General features: G+C 38.3%; 4 protein-coding genes across 6 annotated transcripts; 2 read left to right on the top strand and 2 right to left on the bottom strand.

Annotated features, from left to right (window-relative positions):
- Window positions 1-160: 160 nt before the first annotated feature.
- On the bottom strand, window positions 161-2350 carry LOC103436782 (protein BUD31 homolog 1). The gene is made up of 4 exons (XM_008375238.4): window positions 2066-2350; window positions 1432-1532; window positions 1141-1328; window positions 161-593 (listed from the first exon to the last, which is right to left on the bottom strand). The coding sequence occupies exons 2-4, from the start codon at window positions 1523-1525 to the stop codon at window positions 438-440; spliced, it is 438 nt and encodes a 145-aa protein (XP_008373460.3). The 5' UTR covers window positions 1526-1532; window positions 2066-2350; the 3' UTR covers window positions 161-437.
- A 755-nt stretch (window positions 2351-3105) lies between these two features.
- Window positions 3106-9718, top strand: LOC103436781 (RINT1-like protein MAG2L). The gene is made up of 5 exons (XM_008375237.4): window positions 3106-3697; window positions 3777-3875; window positions 4913-5022; window positions 5133-6993; window positions 8998-9718. Exons 1-4 carry the CDS (start codon window positions 3403-3405, stop codon window positions 6981-6983), a joined length of 2355 nt encoding a protein of 784 aa, XP_008373459.3. The 5' UTR covers window positions 3106-3402; the 3' UTR covers window positions 6984-6993; window positions 8998-9718.
- Window positions 9719-10070: 352 nt separating this feature from the next.
- LOC103436780 (uncharacterized) lies at window positions 10071-15971 on the bottom strand. 3 transcript variants are annotated; one of them, XR_011582305.1, is made up of 5 exons: window positions 15278-15697; window positions 14788-14918; window positions 14170-14295; window positions 11307-13994; window positions 10071-11154 (listed from the first exon to the last, which is right to left on the bottom strand). XR_011582305.1 is itself a non-coding variant. In XM_008375236.4 (5 exons), the coding sequence occupies exons 1-5, from the start codon at window positions 15468-15470 to the stop codon at window positions 10393-10395; spliced, it is 879 nt and encodes a 292-aa protein (XP_008373458.1). In that variant the 5' UTR covers window positions 15471-15971; the 3' UTR covers window positions 10071-10392. The 3 variants fall into 3 exon arrangements, 2 of the variants coding, with proteins under 2 accessions (XP_008373458.1, XP_028960218.1); XM_008375236.4 differs by having other exon boundaries at window positions 10071-10693; window positions 13867-13994; window positions 15278-15971; XM_029104385.2 differs by lacking the exon at window positions 11307-13994 and having other exon boundaries at window positions 10071-10693; window positions 15278-15959.
- Window positions 15972-16151: 180 nt separating this feature from the next.
- Window positions 16152-19764, top strand: LOC103436779 (replication protein A 70 kDa DNA-binding subunit E). The gene is made up of 2 exons (XM_008375235.4): window positions 16152-16658; window positions 17047-19764. The coding sequence occupies exons 1-2, from the start codon at window positions 16360-16362 to the stop codon at window positions 19355-19357; spliced, it is 2610 nt and encodes an 869-aa protein (XP_008373457.4). The 5' UTR covers window positions 16152-16359; the 3' UTR covers window positions 19358-19764.
- Window positions 19765-20194: the final 430 nt, after the last annotated feature.

Here is a 20194-nt window from a genome sequence, read left to right as displayed (position 1 = left end):
AGACTGGGCAATACATCCATTTGGTTGCTACAAGCCACACTCTAAAATCAGCAAATTCCAGTGAGCATTCGAAACATAAATAACAATTCTTGTGTCTAATATAATGAGAGAAGTTTTTTCTTGAAGCGTTTAAGCAATTATCATCCTTTCTAAAACAAAATGACACGCTGCAAGTGCAATACTAATTAGAATCATTCATCAATACAAAGTTTCACTAAAACTCCAAAGTCTTTCAGCTTTCAAGATGCAGTTAGTCGAAAACACAATTAACTGTTGTTCAGATCAAAGAAACACATACTACTAATACCATTTACAAAGGGGCGTCCCAGATTAAATAAGATCAGCTGAAAGTTACAAATTCCGACCAATCCACGGTACCAAGGATAATGCGGTTCAACATCCTCACGAGTATTACAATTTGAACGACATACCACTAATCAATCTCCACTGGCACAGCCCTTACAGCCACAATGCACACACTCTATAACCTTCTCCTCCCTCAGATGCTTGGGCACTCGGCAAACACATGTGGTGGCAAAGTTATGATCCCGAGGCTGCATGCATCTTAAACAACAGAGGCGTTCGTATCCAGGCTGCAATTCAAACACAAGCCTTATGTCATGATTTGTCATCACAGTTGACTTCTAAAAATATATTAATTCATAAATATTAGATGTGGATAAAAGGACGCAAGGTACATGAGTTTGCTATATTTTCCTTAACATTTGTGGTATCGTAATTGAAGTACAGAAGTTCCTTTTTAACTTACTAATGCAGCTGACAATGCAAAATCCGATACATATTACCCTACCTTCATCGTCAGCATATCCATGTCATACTACCCATGTCCTATGTTATGTATTTCCCCCTGAATTCGCTAATTTTCTAGCAATGCTAAGTTTACTCCAATTTTCTTATAATAAATATTCATGCTTATGTTCTTTCAACTTTATTTACAGGTTTTTCATGATTAAAAGGGCGACCCCAAGCCAACAAGGCTCTCAGCTTCCAATTCAAAACTAGGCAACTTATTTCCAAGTTCGATATACCATGCAGTCAACTTCATACACATATAATCCAGACAAAGGAAAGAAAACGCCAACTAATAGCAAATAAGGGTAGAAGAGATCTGAGACAAACCTTTTTCCATTTTGCAATTAGATTGCGGTCAGCATAGCCTTGGTCCAGGCAGAACTCATATAGTTCCTTGGATATTTCCTTTCTTCGATGGTAAAGGTCAAAAATATAGCGGCTCTTTTGATGTGCAATTTTGAAAATAGGCCACAAGGTCTCACATTTTCTCTTACCATCGTGAGTATCATTCTCCGCTGTCCAAAAGATACAGGAAACATTCATTAGTATACTTTTGAATACGCATCGATTTTTAAAAGTTCAATGAACAATGTAATAAAAACACGGAAAAAATTAAACCTTCTCTCATCTTAGCTTGTAGGTCGCGAAGAGTAGGCTCAATCAGTTCCCATCCGTCTGGGTATTTGACCCGGTTAGTCTTTACCTTTGGCATTTTCTACCTGTCATCCGTGGCAACATATAAGCTCAAAAACTCAATCCGCAGCAGCAATAGAATCAACGAGAAAAGAAGCCGTGTCCAAGAATATATTAATTAGCAAAAATCGCAAAATGATGAGCACTAAGCCCGAACCCAGGATTTGAAACTGGATTGGGCTGAACTTTTAAGCCAATTTTCCCAAGTCATAAGTTCCTCTCCAAAATTTGGGCATAGTCTAATTTGTTTTTATGGAATTTCCCAACAAAATGATAAGCTAACAACAATACAATTATACAAAATCAACTAAAATTCGAAGACCGACGGCTGGAGCTCCAATCCAATCCCAAAATTCAACTAAACTAAAATCAGAAATTGGACATTAATTCAATAATCCCTAAATCCCTAGATTAGACATCCAATTAAAAGAACCCTAATTCCTAAATCCGTAAATCAGAATTTAGAAACAGTAATCAGAAGAAATTAGACTGGATTAAGAAGAAGAATTGAACAAGAAGAAGAAGAGAGAAATGGGCTTATTGATGAAGAAGGACTTACAGCTGAGGAGGGAGGAGCAGCGGAGCGGCTGCAATGCGGAGGAGGAAACACGCTGTCGGATCAAAATGGCCTTTCGCTTTGTTTTTTTTTGTTTTTTCGGTCAAATGTCAGATTACATAGCCGACAGAACAACACTCATATCCAATACTGGTAGGAAGCCGCTTACCAAAAAAAAAAAAAAAAGCTTTTGTTAAATTTGTACAAATTTTTTCTAAAAATACTTTCGAACATTTTAAAAACACATTCAAACGAACAATAAGTAACTTACATTTTACTCAAAATCACATCATATAACTTGTCAAACTAAACTCGTGTGTCTCATACTGTGTACATACAAGTGCATGTCTACTTTTTTTTTTCTTTCTTAAAAATGGAATAAAGGTTGACAAGCCATGGTTATTCATTATTTTTTTAGATTTGAAAGACTTACAGAAACATTTCAGCTTCTTTGGCTATAAGTTTGGCTTCCACACTGGCATCAGGGTTTCAAACATGAGACATTCAGTTTTTAGTTTGAAAAAAACATCGCAATTCGTGTTTTACCACTAAACCACCAGCTCGTAGTTAAATGCATGTGTACTGAACCTCCCACAAGTCTTGTAACATAAATAATACGAATGTGTAAAGTGTTCAAAATAATGATGGGTTAATGAATGCCTAGTGATATTGAAAACATTGGTAGATTTTTCAATGCCCACACAAAGTGATATTGACTTGGGAAACGAAGGGGGATCGTATTGTCAAAAGGTGTGTTGTAAATTTCAATGTTCAGTTAATACGTTTGTTTGGAGTTGTTCTATAAATAGAGCGCTCCGTATGATTTCAAGATACACTGAGAAAAAAATGAAAGATCAATAACATCAGTATATATTCCTCCCTCTTTTATTTATCATCCTCTTATATTATAATTACAGTGTAATATTTTACACTTGCTTAGCTTTTGTCACTAGTAAATATTTCCCTCTAACTTTTACCTATTTATAACATAAAGTACTTTTTAGCCGGTATAACATATCAACAATCCCTCATAATACAGATGCATGTTTTGTACAAGTAAAGATACAATATATTATGCATATTAGAGATGCATTTTTAAGTTTCAAAAGTGCTTTCTGCAAAAGCACTTTCATAATGCCGTACTAGTTTCATTGTTCCAAAACCCCAGCGTACAACTCTCCTCCCGCCGGTCCAAACATCCACGGCGGCCTAACTTGTTCCCCCTCTCTCTCTTCCCTCTCCCTTTCTTTCTTCTATCTCTGCAACCTGCCGAACCCAGAACCAGAACCAAACGCGACCTTTCCATCTTCCCGATCGTTCGATTCGATTCCCAATTTCAGATGGAAGCTACCCCTTCCTCCACTCTCTCTCTGCCGAAACCCATCGACATCTCCTCTGACCAATTGAGGTTTTTGAACCACCATTTCCCAGCCCAGGAAGATGTTCTTCACAAAGCTCCTCCTCTTTTGGCAGCACTTCGCTCTCACTACTCTGATTTGAATTCTAATCTCCAAGCGCTCCAAACAGCTCTCACCCAACGCACCGTGTCCTGGATTCGCCTCTCATCTTCGGCGAAAACCACCCTCCACAATCTTCACATCAGTCTTCAGAATCTCAGCCTCCTCACTTCCCAGTGTACGTGCATTCTTTTATCTCCATCTGGGTCTTCGAAATTTGGGTCATTTAATTTATCTCCTTCTTTTGGGCATTGCAGATGGGAGTGGCTTGAAGAAGCTGCAGCGAGTTTTGGGTACGGAACTGCCTCAGCTTGCTAGGGAAGTGTTGCGAATTGAGACCATTCGCAGTTATCTTGGTGAGTTAGGGAGTGACCATTTTGTAATGCATTCTTCAATTTCAGATATTTGTGTAATTTAGTGTATTCGATTCGCCATTGAAGCCGTGCAGTTCTCAATAACTCAGTGCCACTTTATTGAATTAACTCAACCGTTGTTTAAAAGCTGTCAATTCTGAATTCCTCACATTCATGTTCTGTTCTTTTAAACCATGTAGTTTTGTTGAGTACACTTTGACAAAGCGATGCCAAAAAGACAGTATAGTAGATTTATAATGCCAAATGTACCACATAATACATATGACTCTTATGTTAATTGCACGAGGTGGCTGCAAATGTGTAGCTCATCCATGTAACTCCTTTCAAACCTGCCCTTATTTTTACGAGTATCGCTGTACTATTTACTACTTTTTGGGCTCAAAATGCTTAGCATTCATAGATTACATGTAGGACGTATAATGCATAAGATGTCCCTGCCAAATTTCGTCCGGTAACCTAACCACAAAAACTTTTCACTTTTCTATTGCAAAGAGTGAAGCGGTAAAGGGTGTGATTGTTTATAATACTGTAGTTTTTGATATCTACATTGTACAGAAGATATTATTACCCGAAAGCAGTTTACCATGTTACCACGTTATGCATTAGGTACCATATATATATTGCCAGCATTTGCTTTATACAAATTACTCCAAATATCTAGGTACATCCGACACATCTTTGAATTACAAAATGTTTACAAACCTTGTTAGATTGATTTTTGTAACTCAAATACATTGTTGTGTTTTATGGTGGAAAAGTTATCAAGTAAATCCCATATCTCATTTGTTACGAGGCTGAAATTGTTATTGAATGTGTGTTTTCTTCAAAATGCTTTGTGATAGTGAGCTCCCAAATCTGAAATTGTGATGCTGCTGCAGTATTTTCACATGACAATTTCCATTTTCTCTTGATATCCAAACGTCTTATATTTCACTGCTGGATGTGACATGCATTTCATTCTTGATATTGCTTTCAGTGTTGTAGAAGTCTCAAGCTAAACTACCCTCTTAATATTTCAGAGACTACTCTACAGTTAGAAGCTCGGGTTGGAGATCTAGAAGATGCAGTTTTCTGTTTTGTGAATTTCCATGGTGGAAAAATGTTCTCTGGAATGCTTTCAAATTCATCTGTATCGACTGAAACAATTTTGTCATTTCTTCTTATTAATTTTCAATGCAGAGTTGAATGGTAGATTAATTGACAAGGGTTAGTTGATCATACCGTATCTTATGAATGCAGGATGATGGAACAAAGCACGAAAAGTTGCTTCAAGCCATAAAAGCATTGAATGATTTGGAAGTGTTGGTTGATGTTATGAAACTTCGACCACAGTGGCATCATCTTTTGACATCTGTTGATGGGAGGGTGGATAAAACTTTGGCTATTCTTCGTCCACAAGTTTTTGCCGATCACAGATCTCTTCTTGCTTCTCTGGGATGGCCGCCAAAACTTTCAACATCACAAATAGAAAGTGAGAAAATCGCAGGTCTCCCAAACCCATTAGTTTTAATGCAGGGAGAAAAAAGAAAGAGTTATTCGAATAGCTTTTTAGCTCTCTGTGCTTTACAGCATCTACAAACAAGGCGTGAAAAACGACAGCTTAATCTCTTAGGACAAGAGGTGTGCATGATACAGCTTTGGGCTATTGATGAGTTGGTGTCTCCTATTGCCTCACGGTTGGAATACCACTTTTCCAAGTGGATTGACCAGCCTGAACTTATATTTGCTCTTTCACACAAAACTACAAGGGGTTTTATTGCAGGAGTTGATGATGTGTTGCAGCCTCTGATTGATAAAGCAAGATTGGTAAACTATAGTGCTAAAGAAGCTTGGGTTGCTGCCATGGTACAACTGCTCTCTGAATTTTTGGCGAAAAGCATTTTTACAGATCTTGCAGAAAGATACCAGGACAAACAAATGAAATCTGAAGTTATAGAATTATGGCTTCATCTGGTCGACCTTATAGTTTTATTTGATAAACAAATGCAGTCACTTGTAAGTTCAGATGTCACTCTGTTTCTGACAGAGTCAGAAAGGGTGGAAAGTCTTTCTGGAAGCATTTCAGCGTTGATGGTGTTCTGTAAAAGGCCGGATTGGCTGAAGATTTGGGGAAAGATAGAGCTTAAAAATGCCTGTAGGAAATTCAAAACAGATTTGAAATCTGAAAGAGCTTGGTTAGTTGATGAAAAACATCAAGATGCCTTGCAATTGGATATGGAATTTGAGCAGTTTCTTCTTTCAACTAGAGAAGACTACAGAGCTCCGTTAATTGCAGAATCTGCCCTTAGAATCACCTGGGAAATGGTTGAAAAATGCCAAACTATGCCTTCCACTTTAGCACGTATACAATTTGTTAGGTCAACTGCTGTCAGATTCCTCTGGTACTTTTTTAAAGTTTTGCTTCTACGGTGCAATAAAACTGAAATTTCTCCTGACAATCTTGATGATGATGCCTTAGTTAGACTATCTGGATCAGTTAATGCTTCCAAATATGTCGAATCCAAACTTCGACAGTGGAGTGATGATGTGAACTTCTTGGAGATGAAAGTTGCTGAAAATGATACTAGTGACCAGGAGAAAGATGACAGTACTGAGATCAGTTTCTTCAGAGAAGAAATAAAAAGCTTGTCAGAGCTTGCAACTAACTGGTTGTTGGAGATCATTTCTGTTCTCCTTCGTCAGTTTGAAACTCTTTCATGGGAATATGTGCAAAAGGTGAAACATTATGACCAACAACTAGAAGGCTTGACTCCAGTGGAAATATCAGCAGCCATGGATATAACTATATCAGTTGATTTCATTGAACCGTTAGATGTTTTGAGAAGTCATCTCATGCTTTTGAGAATGCGTCTTAATCCCAAAGACTTCTTAGATCTGTGGAGAAGTGTTTCTGAGGGACTTGACCATTTCATATCTTCCAGTGGTATCGGATGTGGTATTCAACCTTTTGATAATAGGATCAAACAGTTCGAAACGGATATGCAAGCATTGTTTTCTGTTTTCCAGCCTTTTTGTGTTCGGCCTGAAGCATTTTTCCCCCGTACTATAGAGACCATAAAGCTACTGAAAATGAACAAAGGAAGAAGGTGAAGCATTTCAGGTAATTTCTTAATTCTTAAAATGGTGACAATGAAACAAATTTTGTGCATTTATCTAGAATTTTACATGTATCTTTTGATGAAAGTGGAATTAGCTTGAGGGTATTAAAAGCAACAGAAACAAAGCGTGCAAGTTTTTCACAGACTAAGAAAATAACAAAATAAGTGAAAATAGCTTGAGTAACACATGCAAAAGCGTTTAAATTAGATACAAATTCTTGTTGCATCCAGGATCATTAGGATGCAAGTGTTAACAAGTTTTACTTTATTTACCTTTTTACCATAAGCTTTATCAAAATAAAGTAAGCAAAGTACAACATCATTGGTCAGGACTCAGGAGTGGACAAGTAGTTCACCAAATGAATAGTAAGTCTACCATCCACCAACTATACAGAAGTAACATAACAACACGTCTCGATAAACAGTTGCTACCCAATAGTTGGGGCAAAAGGTCAATGTTTTATGGGGTGTACTGGCGTTAGCTTTCTGAGTTATTTGGATGAAACACAAAATGGTTTTAAGATTGCAGTGGTGCAGTGGTGGATGAGCTTTTGGATGAGGTCAGATTCTGGTCCTTGCTGTAGGCTTTTGATGTTTATAAACTAACAAGTTCAAGGCCCTTCTCCTATTCTTTTAGATTGGAAGGCTGAAGAACCCTAGATATGTTGGAATTGGTTTTATTAGGGGTTGGATTTTGTTCTGGGAAGAAATTATTATATATCTATTACTTTTGAATTGGATTCCTGGTCAACTCTATCTTATTTTGTTTAGATGAGTGGTAACATGTTTGTATTCATCAAAAAATATGAAGTTACCAACCTTATAGCGGAATAATGGAGTATGGGTAAAATACTTGTATATGCTACCTTCCCATAGCAACGCCCTCAATTAAGTTCCTATTTTCCTTTCTCACATACAACCCATACTTAGGACATCAACCACTAACTTTTCTAGAAACAAAGACATGAATCCCTCTTGTTAGGCATCCATATAGAAGTCCAAACCTCTCTGATGGCCTCCCATAGCTCAGGCAGCCAGTGATTTACAACCTCCACCATCTGCAGAAACGTTTCCTAGCCAACAAGGCAACAGATAATCTAAACAGGCCATTGATGAAGAATAATGCATTTATTGGTAATTCCATCAATGAAGAATCCCTGGAAAATCCTCAACAAAATGTCCTGACCACTTCCCAACGATCTTGAAAGCTCACCATTTCAAATCCATATTCCCCACCAAGGCAACTTCCTGCTGTCACAATTTTAATATTCAAAACTTTTATTCCTAGCTTGAAAAAATCCCAAAGCGTTTAGTTTCAGAGCAAAGTCCATCTTGTGAAGAAGCATTGGAACTTGGATGGTTTGTAAATCTGTCATAACATCTACAGTTAATCACTATTGTCCTTTTATTCTGGAAGTTCGTTAGCCTCTTTTCCTCATACTGATGGACAGGTTGACAAGACTGCCTTTTTAGATCTTAGAAACTTGTGTTGTGGTTTAAAGACTTCCTGTTGTAGAATATCAACGTTGGAGTTTGCAGGTGTTTGAAAATTTGAATTAATAGGGATAATGAGGGGCTGAAAAACTTAACAGTTTGACTAACAGATGTATGAGACTGTCCCAAAATTTACACTTTAGGTATGACTCTGAGACGAAAAAAACTTGATGTACTAAATGTTGAAAACCACGAAACATTAGGGTAGTAAACAGTCTTTTACCCTACTTTTTTTTATTTTAATTATAATTAGGGACTGATTATTCTTTTTTTTTTCATGAATAGAATATGAAATTGGTAATATATTTGATTATGAAGGTTTGCAAATGTATCAAATGTTCAAATTTCAATTGGCAATCATTATTTTTCAGAAGTCCTGGTCATGATAAATAATTTTGTTCTGCATCTTGGTTGTTGTCTTTTGTTATAATGTTTTTCTGGAAGTTGTTATTTTGGTTACTTCTTTTGTGATCGTATAAACTGTGTCACTTTTGTCTGTTTAAATAAACTAGGTGTACCTTGGCCTAGTTGCCCATATACGAGTCCTTGGACCAGTGCAATGTGGGGAAACAGCAATATATCTGAAATGGGAGCAACCATAGTAGCATGTCCATGTTCCATGGTTCCCGCCACTCTAGTAGCTGTTGGACCTTGCTAGCAACAGAGGAAGTCTTGCAGACCCTTTTCGGCAGTCATCCATAAACCTCACTAGGCCCTAAAATGGCCAAAAATTGTGAAGGTGCTGGGTGCGGTGGTAACTGCAGGCTGCATCCTCCCTATCATTGAGGCACATCAGTCAACAAGAATCCTGGTGGTGGCATTTGCGATGGTTATGCTGGCTTTTGCTCAACCATGGTGTGGCGTGCTGCATAACATAATGGTTGGCTGCAATTACGGTATCATTTGAAGATTATTGACGGCATATTTTAACCCGGTTATCAAGCTCAAAAACCGAAACGCCTGAGGATCAGATATGTGTCAAAAGCTGTAAAAGGAGCAATACATTTCGCAATGTTTAAAGAAGACAGGTTTTTTGTGTGTTAATTGATTTTTAAGGATTTTCTTTTCTTTCTATTAAACCCAATCTCAACCGACTTCACTTAGTGGGATAACGCTTGGTGGTTGTCTGTCTATTTAACCACTCTTGGTTAGGACCAATATGTATGGATTGTAGCAGTAACACTCTTAAGAATACTGAATTCGAATGTGCCTTCGTGCTTCATTTACAGGCAATTTTTGTGAATATAGAGGATGTCATTTTATTTTTTTTTTCCTTTTTATGACAAGACAATATGTTATTCTAAACTAATTCACGGGAAAGAGGATTCGAACTTTGGTGGCCAGCTAGCCTCCTAATCGTATGTGCAACTGGTAACTCCTATTTGGGATGCAATTTGATTTTAACCCAAATAAGCAAAAGTAGTGGATTTCCCTGGTGGTTAGGGCATACCCTCTTCAACGCACTACGTTCTGAGGTTCAAACCCTTCTCATAGTGTAGACGAGATGCTCATACTATAAAAACAAAGTAGAGAAATGAATTCCCGAAATCAACCACATCCATCACAATATAGCACAAATAAAACATTAGACAATCGATTATTCGAATTTCGGTGTAGAAAAATAGATGAAATTCAGTGAGATACTTATACACAAATCATATATAAGATTATCGCTCTTTTATCTCCAGGTAAGTTTGCCTTGCCTATACAATCTCTATCTGAGCTCAATATATTCTATTCAAAAAGATGATATTTAAGCACATTCGGTGCCCACTCAAATCGTATATCATTGTACAGGGGAATGATAAGCTCCGTTGCTGCAACTCCAAATTTGTAGAATCTAGGACCGAACACCTTGCAGACGAAAATGGAATTAGCACTTCTCAATAAACTCTGCTGCCTACTTCTCAAGAGTTCTTAAGAAGAACGATGATCTCCGGGAGGCCGAGCCTTTTCCCATACTGGATAGCCAGCCAACCCACAAAAGAGATGTATGCCACAAGTAAACAAGTGCGCCTGAAACTGATAGTACGCACTCTTGCAGCCAAAATCTGAGGCAACCGAAATTTCATTTGCTGCAGGAGTCTAACAAAGAATATGGAGATGATAGAAGTTGAAAACCCACTAACAACTCCAGCTATGGTTTCCCACCTGCAAAACACGCTTCGTTTCTGGCTGAAAATCCAGGCGTGTAAAATCTTCGTCGCCCTGAAATATAAGAGACACCATTACTAAGTAAGACCATACAAGTACAAAACACAAAACATACATGAACAGAGGATTTATTCAAAGGAAAACTAACGAAAAGTCCAAAAAAACTTTAGTTTTAATGAAAAAAGGACAAATAAAGGTGTAGTGAATAGTATCAGGAAAAGGTAAAGTACCGAATGTGTTTACTTAAAACTCCCTTTATTCAAGTGTAAATTCACAACTGCTCCACTTAATTCTCTATATACACTGCACTTATTCATTATCAGGAGAAATTTTTCCTAAACAAAATGAAAATTCTCAATTGGTATGTTCGACACTAGATAGAAATATAATAGTTGTGGAAGAAAAGTGAACAATAATAAAGCTATATCTAAATTTACATGCTACTGTCGTCTGCACACGCTAGAGACTATGAAGAGGCTGGAATAAACACGCCGCTAAAACAGCTCGCTGCCTGCCTGTAAAGGTCGTAGGTCGTACCCAGTGCACAAGGCTCCCGCTTTATGCAGGGTCTGGGAGAGGTGATTGTCGGCTAGCCTTACCCCCATTTATGGAGAGGCTGCTCCCAAGTCTCGAACCCGAGACCTACCGCTCATGGGCGAAGGCCTGCCTGTAGAAGAAAAAAAATGCACATGCAATAGGTTGACATGGAAAAAAAGGGTGCCGAGACAAAGTCTTTTGCAGTGAACCATGATGAGAGAGTCCTTTCTCAGATTTTCCCACAAATACTCTCTCCAATCCTTCAGAACCTTTTGGTACAAAGCCCATGCAATAGGTTGACATGGAAAAAAAGGGTGCCAAGACAAACTCTTTTGCAGTGAACCATGATGAGATAGTCCTTTCTCAGATTTGCACACAAATACTCTCTCCATTCCTTCAGAACCTTTTGGTACAAAGCCCATGGTTTACATGCATGCAGCATCAGATCCAAGTGTTTCTTTTGATAAGAAAGCTGTGGCTTATATGTATTTAAAATCCAAGTAATCATATGCATACCATATTTCCTTCACCTAAACCACCTCACCGATCACAATCAAATGTATTGTGGGATGAAGCCAACTACTTACTCATGAAAACAGATGATTACAGTTAGGGATGAAGTTAATCAGTGCCACGTTCTTGCTATAACTACCACCAGAAACAAACTCAACCAACAAAAGCTCCATATACCTGGTTTATTAACGATTTCATGCAAATTAGCATGAAGAGTATTATTTGATAACTATTCCTCACTATACGCCACCTCCTCTTAATGATATGTGCAGTTGTTTATCAATTTATTCCAGAAATCAAATTAAAGAGTTTTTCTTAGGTCTCTTTCCTAGAACTCTTTTTTTTTTTAAAGGATGATAATGGATAGGTGAGTCGAGCTATACATAAGGCTTGGTCATTGGTCTACCATAGTAGCCACTCTCTAAACCCGCACAAGACGGTCAGCAAGAACCAAGAACTCAGGATTTAGCCATCGACTACAAAGTAGGCTACTTCCTTCCAACTCAAGGTGATTAGAAAGGGATAACTCCCTGATAGAACGACCACCCTGGTGCCCTATCTCTGAATTTTGTTAAAGACAAAAAGCGATAAAAAATACAAGTGGGGGGACGAAGCCAAAACCGCAAAGGAAAAACAATGCATCACCCACCTGGAACCCTCTTAGGTCTCCTTCCTAGAACTCAATTGTCTTCATTTCCAGCTTTGGTTCTATAGTTTTATCTCCAAATGTTTTTCTGTTGCTTACAACAGGGATTCTGCTTTTTATTTTGATTCGTCACAGTTAAAACTAGTCCACCAATCTACAATAAAGCAACAAAAATAAGAAACAAAGAACAGAAGACCATTCACTACAAACAGAACCCCATCAAAAATTGATTTTCTATCTCAAGTAGGCTAGAGCTACATGCTTCCCCCTCTGTAGTCTGCACTCAAGTTTGAATTTCCCTCCCTGTAGTTTAGATTGATTTAGTGTAGACTATTGATCGAATAAAAATAGAAAAACAGCTGCTCGCCAATCTTCAATATAAAAGAAAGCGGCATATCTCAAAATGCAGATGAAACAGTAAGTCGCAACCCAAAGGGAAGTAAAAAATAATACTCTATCCCATAACACTTCCTCCAACCACTCTCCAACCAAATTACCGGAAAAAAATGCTAATTGGAACCCTAAAATTCCTTTGCCTTTGTTTCACTACCAAACACTTTCTGTCTTTCACAATAGAGAGAAAAGCAACCACCCGGAATTACCGAACTAACCTCAACCAAAAATATGAAGTTAGAGGATAGTTAAGGAAAAGATGATCTTTAATTTCACCCTTTCCTTTAAAACATACTGCACCACTGGGAAGAACAATAAGAATTAGGTCTCTCCTTTGGGCCAAAGCACAGGGATTAGCCCACGCACAGGGAATTATCCAAGCAAAAAGTTCACCTTAGGAGGTATCATAGCCTTTCAAGAAAACTGGGAAGAGATGGATACACAAGTAACTCTCTAAGTATGCATGAACAAACAAACCCACTACCTTCTAGCATCTGATCTACCATGAAAAGAAGCTAGGATTCTTCAATATAGACAACCTAGAAGCGAGCTCCAAAATTCCAGTTCGCTTGGATACCTTTTTTAGTATAAAATGTTTATACCCCTAAGAACTCTAAGTAGTACTAATTGCTTGTCAAACTCAGCATGCAAAGTATACAGTGCAAACAATTGTCTTAAATTATTATAAAACTAAGATTTTGAAATATATGCAGTCAAATTCAATTGAGCATAAAAAACTTTTCAGTAATGAAGTCTCTCAGCAAGCTCTCTATGTACACTAAATAATGCAAACCTACAATGCAACTAAGTTTTTCTATAGCTTTTTAATCAAATAGTAGATTGGAGTTTCATTCAGAATTTTCATGTATCGTTTTTTGAATTTTATGATATTATTTCCATGTTTTTGGAACCAATATATCCAGCTACGCTGATGTATTACCTTGCTTATGAGACAAGCAATCTATCTAGAAAGGCTATCCTAATGTACTTATGTAATTAAGTGAAGTTATCGAAAAACTCACATTCTTTGGAACTAATTTGGTCCCATGAAATAATATCCATAAAAATAGAACAAAACTGATTAGCTAAAAAGGAATAAGAAAAAAGTCCAAAGAAATAAGGAAGTCAGTTTGCTCACAAGATGCAATATCTTCTAATCATCTCAAATGTAGACGGGTCTTTAGCTTGGCAACTGAAGAAACCATCATGATATAAGCTTACTTTGGAAATGCCATATGTGTACCAGCAGTCATAAGTTTCATTGACCTAACAAACATGAGAAATTAAAAAGAATTCTATCAAGGAGTTGAGAACCATAATGTTCAGCCATGACGTTATCTTCATAGTAAATGTGGAATTCATACAAATTAATTTTAACCAAAAATGCAATAATAATTAAGCTGACCGCAGCGTATGCAAATGTAAAGGCCTTCCAACATACCTTGAATTTGTCTTTGGTCAGCCATGCAGCACCAAAATTAGGTCTGCAATTAAGAGGAAGGGCCTCATCTGGAGCCTCAGCTAATGCAAGCTGAGTCTGACCAGAAGACTGATCTTTGTATTCCACCTGCAGTCAGGAAACAGAAGAATTAATATTTGAATGATCAGAACATGCCAAACAGATACTACCACATACCATTCTCAATTCATGTGGTATGAAATTAGCTAGAAACCAATATGACTAGTGTTAATGTTTCGTGGTTTGACTCATGTCAAGTTTATCAAGGGTTACAGGAAACATCATAGCATGACCATAAAGCATAATTTCTTCAAACTAAAAAACAGTGACGTTACCAGTTTACTACAACACCCACTTGCCAAATGCCATTCTATCATCCACATAGAATCTTTCATAGTGCTCTTTTGGTTCACGGATGAACTGCATTTACCTCAAACTTGAAGAAAAAACTAACAGAGACACACTCGAATCCAAATCTCTAATAACACAAAGTTCCAACTACAAATTACGTGTGGAAGGTAAAGCTATGCAATCAGAAATTGCTATTACTAGTTGCCTATAATTAGCATACTGCATGCCAAGAAGGATTGTTAAAGTAACCTTAAAAATTGAAGCCCAGTAGTAATCATAACGGCAACGAAATCTTCTTCCCTCAAAAGGATAAAACACATGCTTGGCTTTATAATTGAACAATCCAAGCTCACACACCTTAGATGACTTAAGATCAACACCTGCAAAAACGAAAAACCGCTCCAACTCGATTATTATGATTTCGTGATAGATAATAAACTAACTAGCAACAGATCCTTGTCTTCCGAAAACCGAACATATATCTGCGTAATTTTAACAGAAAAAAAGTGATTGTAATTAGCAAATTTGGTTGAAAAAATGTATTAAAACTATATGCATATACAAGTTTTTCAGTACTCTAACCAGAGGAAAACAGCTATATTTGTTACAGCTAAACAATCAAAAGCAGATTGCAAAAACCCTAATCTGCTAATTCGAATTCTCATTTCGAAGTCAACAAACAGTGACATTCAAGAATATCATAGTTATTAAAATAAATTAAATAAATAAATAAACTCACTGCTTGAGACGATCCTGCACTGAGAGGGCACGGAAATTGGGCTCGGAATTGAGGAATCGGCGACGAAAACGGCGACGAAAGCGACGAAAAGCGATAGTGAAAAGAAAGCAAGGATAGGGAGAAGGAGACACAGAGACCACCGGAGTATTAAATTGGCCACGCTGCCCTTCGCAGAGGCCTCCTCAGAATCCATTAAGCTTGGTATATCGCGTAAATTAAAGGGAATTCGTGGGTTTTTCTGCAAAAGGTCCGGCCACCGGAACCATTTATCCGGTGATCGGAATACCCAGTCCCCAAGAGAGCACTGAACAGAAGGAAGAAGAGGAATTATTGATTTGTTTTTCTTTTTCTTTGTCGTTTCTGCGAAAGATTCAAATCAACTATTTGGTCGCTTCGCTTCTTTTCTCTCTTTTTTTTTTTCAATCCTGTTTTTCCCTCTTAATTTGTTTATATATTCTGCTCAATTTTAAGCTTTCCTCAGGTAATTTTATTTTAAATTAATAAAATTTATAATATTAATAAAAATAATGTTAGAAAGATCAAATTTATTAATAATTAAATTATTATTTAACTATTAATTAACATGCTTATATTTCATGAACTTTATTAAAACAATTTGGATAAAATGAATATTTAAATTTGAAAATATTTAAATTTCGATAAAATATAGACAATCACACAATACATACGAACCACATTTCAACCAAAAGCCAATTTACCAAATGTACTCACAATTTGTGTGTCTCTGACGTGGCCGAAATGCAAGTGCACCGTGTGCCGTGCGGCATACCTTTGTTTCGGAGTGGCGTACATGGCAATCCGTGCACCCGCGCGTAATACTAGGGGATATATCCGGCATTTTCACAGAAGCTGTACCCTTTAAACAAACGCCTTCTCATTTTCCCTCTCAAATTATTACACTTTCTAGCGCTTTCGGTTCGATTTCGATTCGTCAGTTTTTTAGGGTTTCGGTTTTCCCTCTCTATACACTCCAAAGCCCCAATCTTTGCACTATCTCTCTCTATTCTCCCAAATCGATCAACTTTCTCGGCTACCAAACGGCCAGTTACCCTGTTTCGACGATGGATGTGAGGTTAACAGAAGGGGCGATAATGAAGATGTGCACAGAGGAGCTCAACGACGGGAGCTTTCAGCCCATCCTGCAAGTGATGGACGTGAAGCTGGTCCATACGGCGGCGCGAAATGGAGCTCAGCCGGGCCAAGATAAGGAGAGATACAGGGTTGTGATCTCCGACGGGTCGCACTACCAGCAGGGGATGCTGGGCACCCAGAAGAACACACTGGTTCGGCAAGGTATGCTTCAGAGCGGCTCCATCGTCTGCATGAAACAGTTCACCTGCAACGCAATCCAAAACCGCCTGTAAGTATTCTTATACTATTTCATCCTTTTCCAATTTCACTCCTTTTTGTTTCGATTCGTTTGCGAAATTTTACAGATGGGGTTTTATTTATTTATTTTTGTTTTGACTCGATTCGGTTTGAAGTTTTTGTATTCTGTTTGGGAATTTTCTAGGGAACGGAGAGAAAAAGGGTTATCGAATTTACGGGTTTAGTTGATTAAGAATTTAGGACTCTAGTGATTTGGTTGCAGTTACTTCACTATTTGCAGTCATGGTGAGAAGCATTGATGATGGTTTGGTTGGTTAACATTTTGTTTCGTTATATCTGTAATTGTTTGTTCTCTCCGATTGTACAATTTCTTTTGTTATGTTAAATGGAATTATTCATATTTGGGTTACGGTTTGCAGGATTATCATTATAATTGAATTGGATTTGGTGCTTGACAAATGTGATTTCATTGGCAATCCTGTACCGGGACCTAAGTATTCGAATGCACAGTCGTCAGGGACGTCACCTGGAAATTCTCAATCTCTTGGTGGCACTGCACATTCTGGCAGCACAGTTCATCAAACTGGCACGGGGGCTACTCCAGAACAGCCTAGAGTAAATCAATCATTTGGTAGCGCAGCTAGTGCTTACTCTAGTAATGCTGAGCCAGGAAGAAATGCTACTATGAATACACCTCCCAATTACCCTAAACCAGAGTCTGGATTTGGTTTTCCTGGATCAGCACCATCAAGTGGGTCATATGGCAATCAGAGCATAGGTTTTCACAACCCTAGATCTGAGGTTCCTCAGCCACCACCAAATTCATATGCCCGCCCACCTCAGCCCGCATATCAGCAGCCACCTCCGGTGTATACTAATAGAGGACCAGTTGCCAAAAATGATGCTCCTCCAAGAATAATGCCAATTGCTGCTCTGAATCCATATCAAGGAAGGTGGACAATCAAGGCTAGAGTGACAGCTAAAGGAGAACTTAGGCGCTATAACAATACTCGTGGCGATGGGAAAGTATTTTCTTTTGATCTTCTTGATGCTCATAATGGAGAAATTCGAGCAACCTGTTTTAATGCTGTGGCTGATCAATTCTACAACCAGATTGAAGTTGGTAAGATTTATTTGGTCTCCAGGGGTAGTTTAAAACCAGCTCAAAAGAATTTCAACCACCTCAACAATGACCATGAAATTCTTTTAGATAACTCATCAGTAATACAGTCATGTTCTGAGGATGATGGTTCAATTCCACATCATAATTTCAATTTCAGTCCAATAAATCTTGTTGAAGGCTTGGAGAACAACACTATTGTGGATGTAATAGGTGTGGTATCATTTATCAGTCCCCCTGCCTCTATAATGAGGAAAAATGGTGTTGAGACTCAGAAGAGAACCCTCCACTTGAAGGACATGTCTGGTCGTAGTGTTGAAGTAACTCTTTGGGGAAATTTGTGCAATGCAGAAGGACAAAGACTGCAGGTTATGTGTGATTCTGGTCTATTCCCGGTGCTTGCTGTAAAAGGTGCTAGAGTCAATGACTTCAATGGGAAGGCGGTGGGGACCATTTCCACAAGTCAGCTTCTGATAGAGCCTAATATCGAGAAGGCTCAGGAGGTGAGGAACTGGTTTGAGAAGGAAGGAAAGAATACCTCATGTATCTCTATTTCCAGGGAAACGGCAGGTGTGGGTAGAACAGAGAACCGAAAGACGTTATCCCAAATTAAAGATGAGAAGCTAGGGACTTCCGAGAAGCCAGATTGGATCACAGTTGGTGCAACCATTTCATTTATAAAGGTTGATAGTTTTTGCTATTCAGCATGCCCACTCATGATTGGTGATCGACAATGCAGCAAAAAGGTTACAAATAATGGAGATGGGACTTGGAGGTGTGAAAGATGCAATGAGTCCGTAGAAGCATGTGACTACAGATATATACTCCAGTTTCAGACACAGGACCATACTGACTCAACATGGGTAACTGCATTTCAGGAGGGTGGTGAGGAAATCATGGGAATACCTGCAAAAGATTTGTATTTTATCAAATTTGAAGAGCAAGATGATGAGAAGTTTGCAGAAATCATTCAGAAGGTTCTCTTTACCAAATTCATTTTCAAGTTGAAAGTAAAGGAGGAGACTTTTAGTGATGAGCAACGTGTAAAATCAACAGTTATCAAAGCCGAGAAAGTGAACCATTCATCGCATGCTAGATTTCATTTGGAATTGATGGATAAACTTAAGATGGAAAATATTAGTGCTTCTGCCTCCAAAGGGGACAATGTAATGCCTAGCGCCGGAATGAATGTTGCTGGAGTTGGGAACACTGCAATTAGACAGCCCACTCCTGCTGTGAATGTTGGTTATAGTAACAATGCTGGTAGAGAATTTGGAGCACCAGAAAATCAAGCGGGTCACCATGGGAATCAGTATGGCGGTACGTTCCTTTCAGGGGGTTCTGCTGGTTCATATCAAATATGCAAGAGTTGTGGGGATGCTGGCCATAGCTCAATGAACTGCCCAACTGTAATGAATGGCCCAGGACAGTCATCAGGAGTGGGCTATAACAATAGAGTGTCTTCTAGGCCAGGTATCAGCAATACTTCTGGTGAATGCTACAAATGCCACCAACCTGGACACTGGGCAAGAGACTGTCCTGGGTTAAACACTACTCCAGCTTATGGAAGCAGTGGAATCAACCGTGGGACATATGGTGTTTCAAATTAAGAGGTCGGTCGCTTTTGAGGTTTGCTTGGACAAGGTTTGTATAATAGATGGACACTTGATCAGCGTCCTTTGCTGGGCGTCGGATGTGCTTCTTGGTTATGGGATTTTGAGTAGGTGAACTTTTCCCTTGTAGCAGCAGAGGGTTGAACCATGGTTAGGTTGGAGCTGAACCGAACTTTTAGCCTTTATTTGAATCAATCCTTCCAACTTCAGAATCATGTTTTGAAAGAGAAGCTTTGGTGAGAACGCCTCAGACTCTTTGTTATTACCTAATATGTTTTTATGTCTTAATTTCATGGATCTTGGTTTTATTTTACTCTTTTGTAAAGGTATTGCTTATACTGGTTAGAAAAGCTTAATGAAATCCCATGCTATAAGGGTCTGCGTACGGTTGCCCAATTTAAGTATGTGTTGGTTCATCTCTCCATTTCTAACCATTTAATTATGTGTTGGTTTATTTATCTCACCATTTCTAACCATTTTGAGCATGCATGGGTTGTTTCCCATCAAGAAATGCATTTTGTAAAGCCCTTTCAGTTGAGGCTGAAGTAGCCAAATTTGCAGATACGGGTTGCATTTTATTTGGGTTTTCAATTTCACCTCCTACAGGCTACAATAGATGCATGTCTTGTCGGATTGGCAGCGCGTCATTGTTGATTGTACATTCTATTTCTCTTCTACCATCCAATGTTGATTTGACGCCATTGCGGAAAGTGCAGTTTGGTTGAAGTTTGAGTTGAGTACGGTCTCTTTCTCTCAAACAATTTTATTCTCATTTCTTCTTGCTTATTTCTCGACGACTTTGCCGTCCTCGTAAGATTTCAGTACTCATGTCAT

Source organism: Malus domestica, chromosome 06, assembly GCF_042453785.1.
Source record: "Malus domestica chromosome 06, GDT2T_hap1".
NCBI lineage: Eukaryota > Viridiplantae > Streptophyta > Magnoliopsida > Rosales > Rosaceae > Malus > Malus domestica.
Note: the sequence above shows the minus strand (reverse complement) of the source record. Positions and strands in the feature narration are given on the sequence as shown.

Bases quoted from the DNA above. Each gene is read 5' to 3' on its own strand.
- LOC103436782 (XM_008375238.4), bottom strand. From the start codon at position 1,525: ATGCCAAAGGTAAAGACTAACCGGGTCAAATACCCAGACGGATGGGAA. The intron at 1,329-1,431 runs GTTTAATTTTTT...TCTTTTGGACAG, and splicing joins ACAAGCTAAGATGAGAGAAG to CGGAGAATGATACTCACGAT. The intron at 594-1,140 runs GTTTGTCTCAGA...TTTGAATTGCAG, and splicing joins TAATTGCAAAATGGAAAAAG to CCTGGATACGAACGCCTCTG.
- LOC103436781 (XM_008375237.4), top strand. From the start codon at position 3,403: ATGGAAGCTACCCCTTCCTCCACTCTCTCTCTGCCGAAACCCATCGAC. The intron at 3,876-4,912 runs GTGAGTTAGGGA...TTAATATTTCAG, and splicing joins GACCATTCGCAGTTATCTTG to AGACTACTCTACAGTTAGAA. The intron at 5,023-5,132 runs GTATCGACTGAA...TTATGAATGCAG, and splicing joins GAATGCTTTCAAATTCATCT to GATGATGGAACAAAGCACGA.
- LOC103436780 (XM_008375236.4), bottom strand. From the start codon at position 15,470: ATGGATTCTGAGGAGGCCTCTGCGAAGGGCAGCGTGGCCAATTTAATA. The intron at 14,919-15,277 runs GTGAGTTTATTT...TCGTTTTTGCAG, and splicing joins GTGCAGGATCGTCTCAAGCA to GTGTTGATCTTAAGTCATCT. The intron at 14,296-14,787 runs GTTACTTTAACA...TCCTGACTGCAG, and splicing joins ACTGGGCTTCAATTTTTAAG to GTGGAATACAAAGATCAGTC.
- LOC103436779 (XM_008375235.4), top strand. From the start codon at position 16,360: ATGGATGTGAGGTTAACAGAAGGGGCGATAATGAAGATGTGCACAGAG. The intron at 16,659-17,046 runs GTAAGTATTCTT...TACGGTTTGCAG, and splicing joins AACGCAATCCAAAACCGCCT to GATTATCATTATAATTGAAT.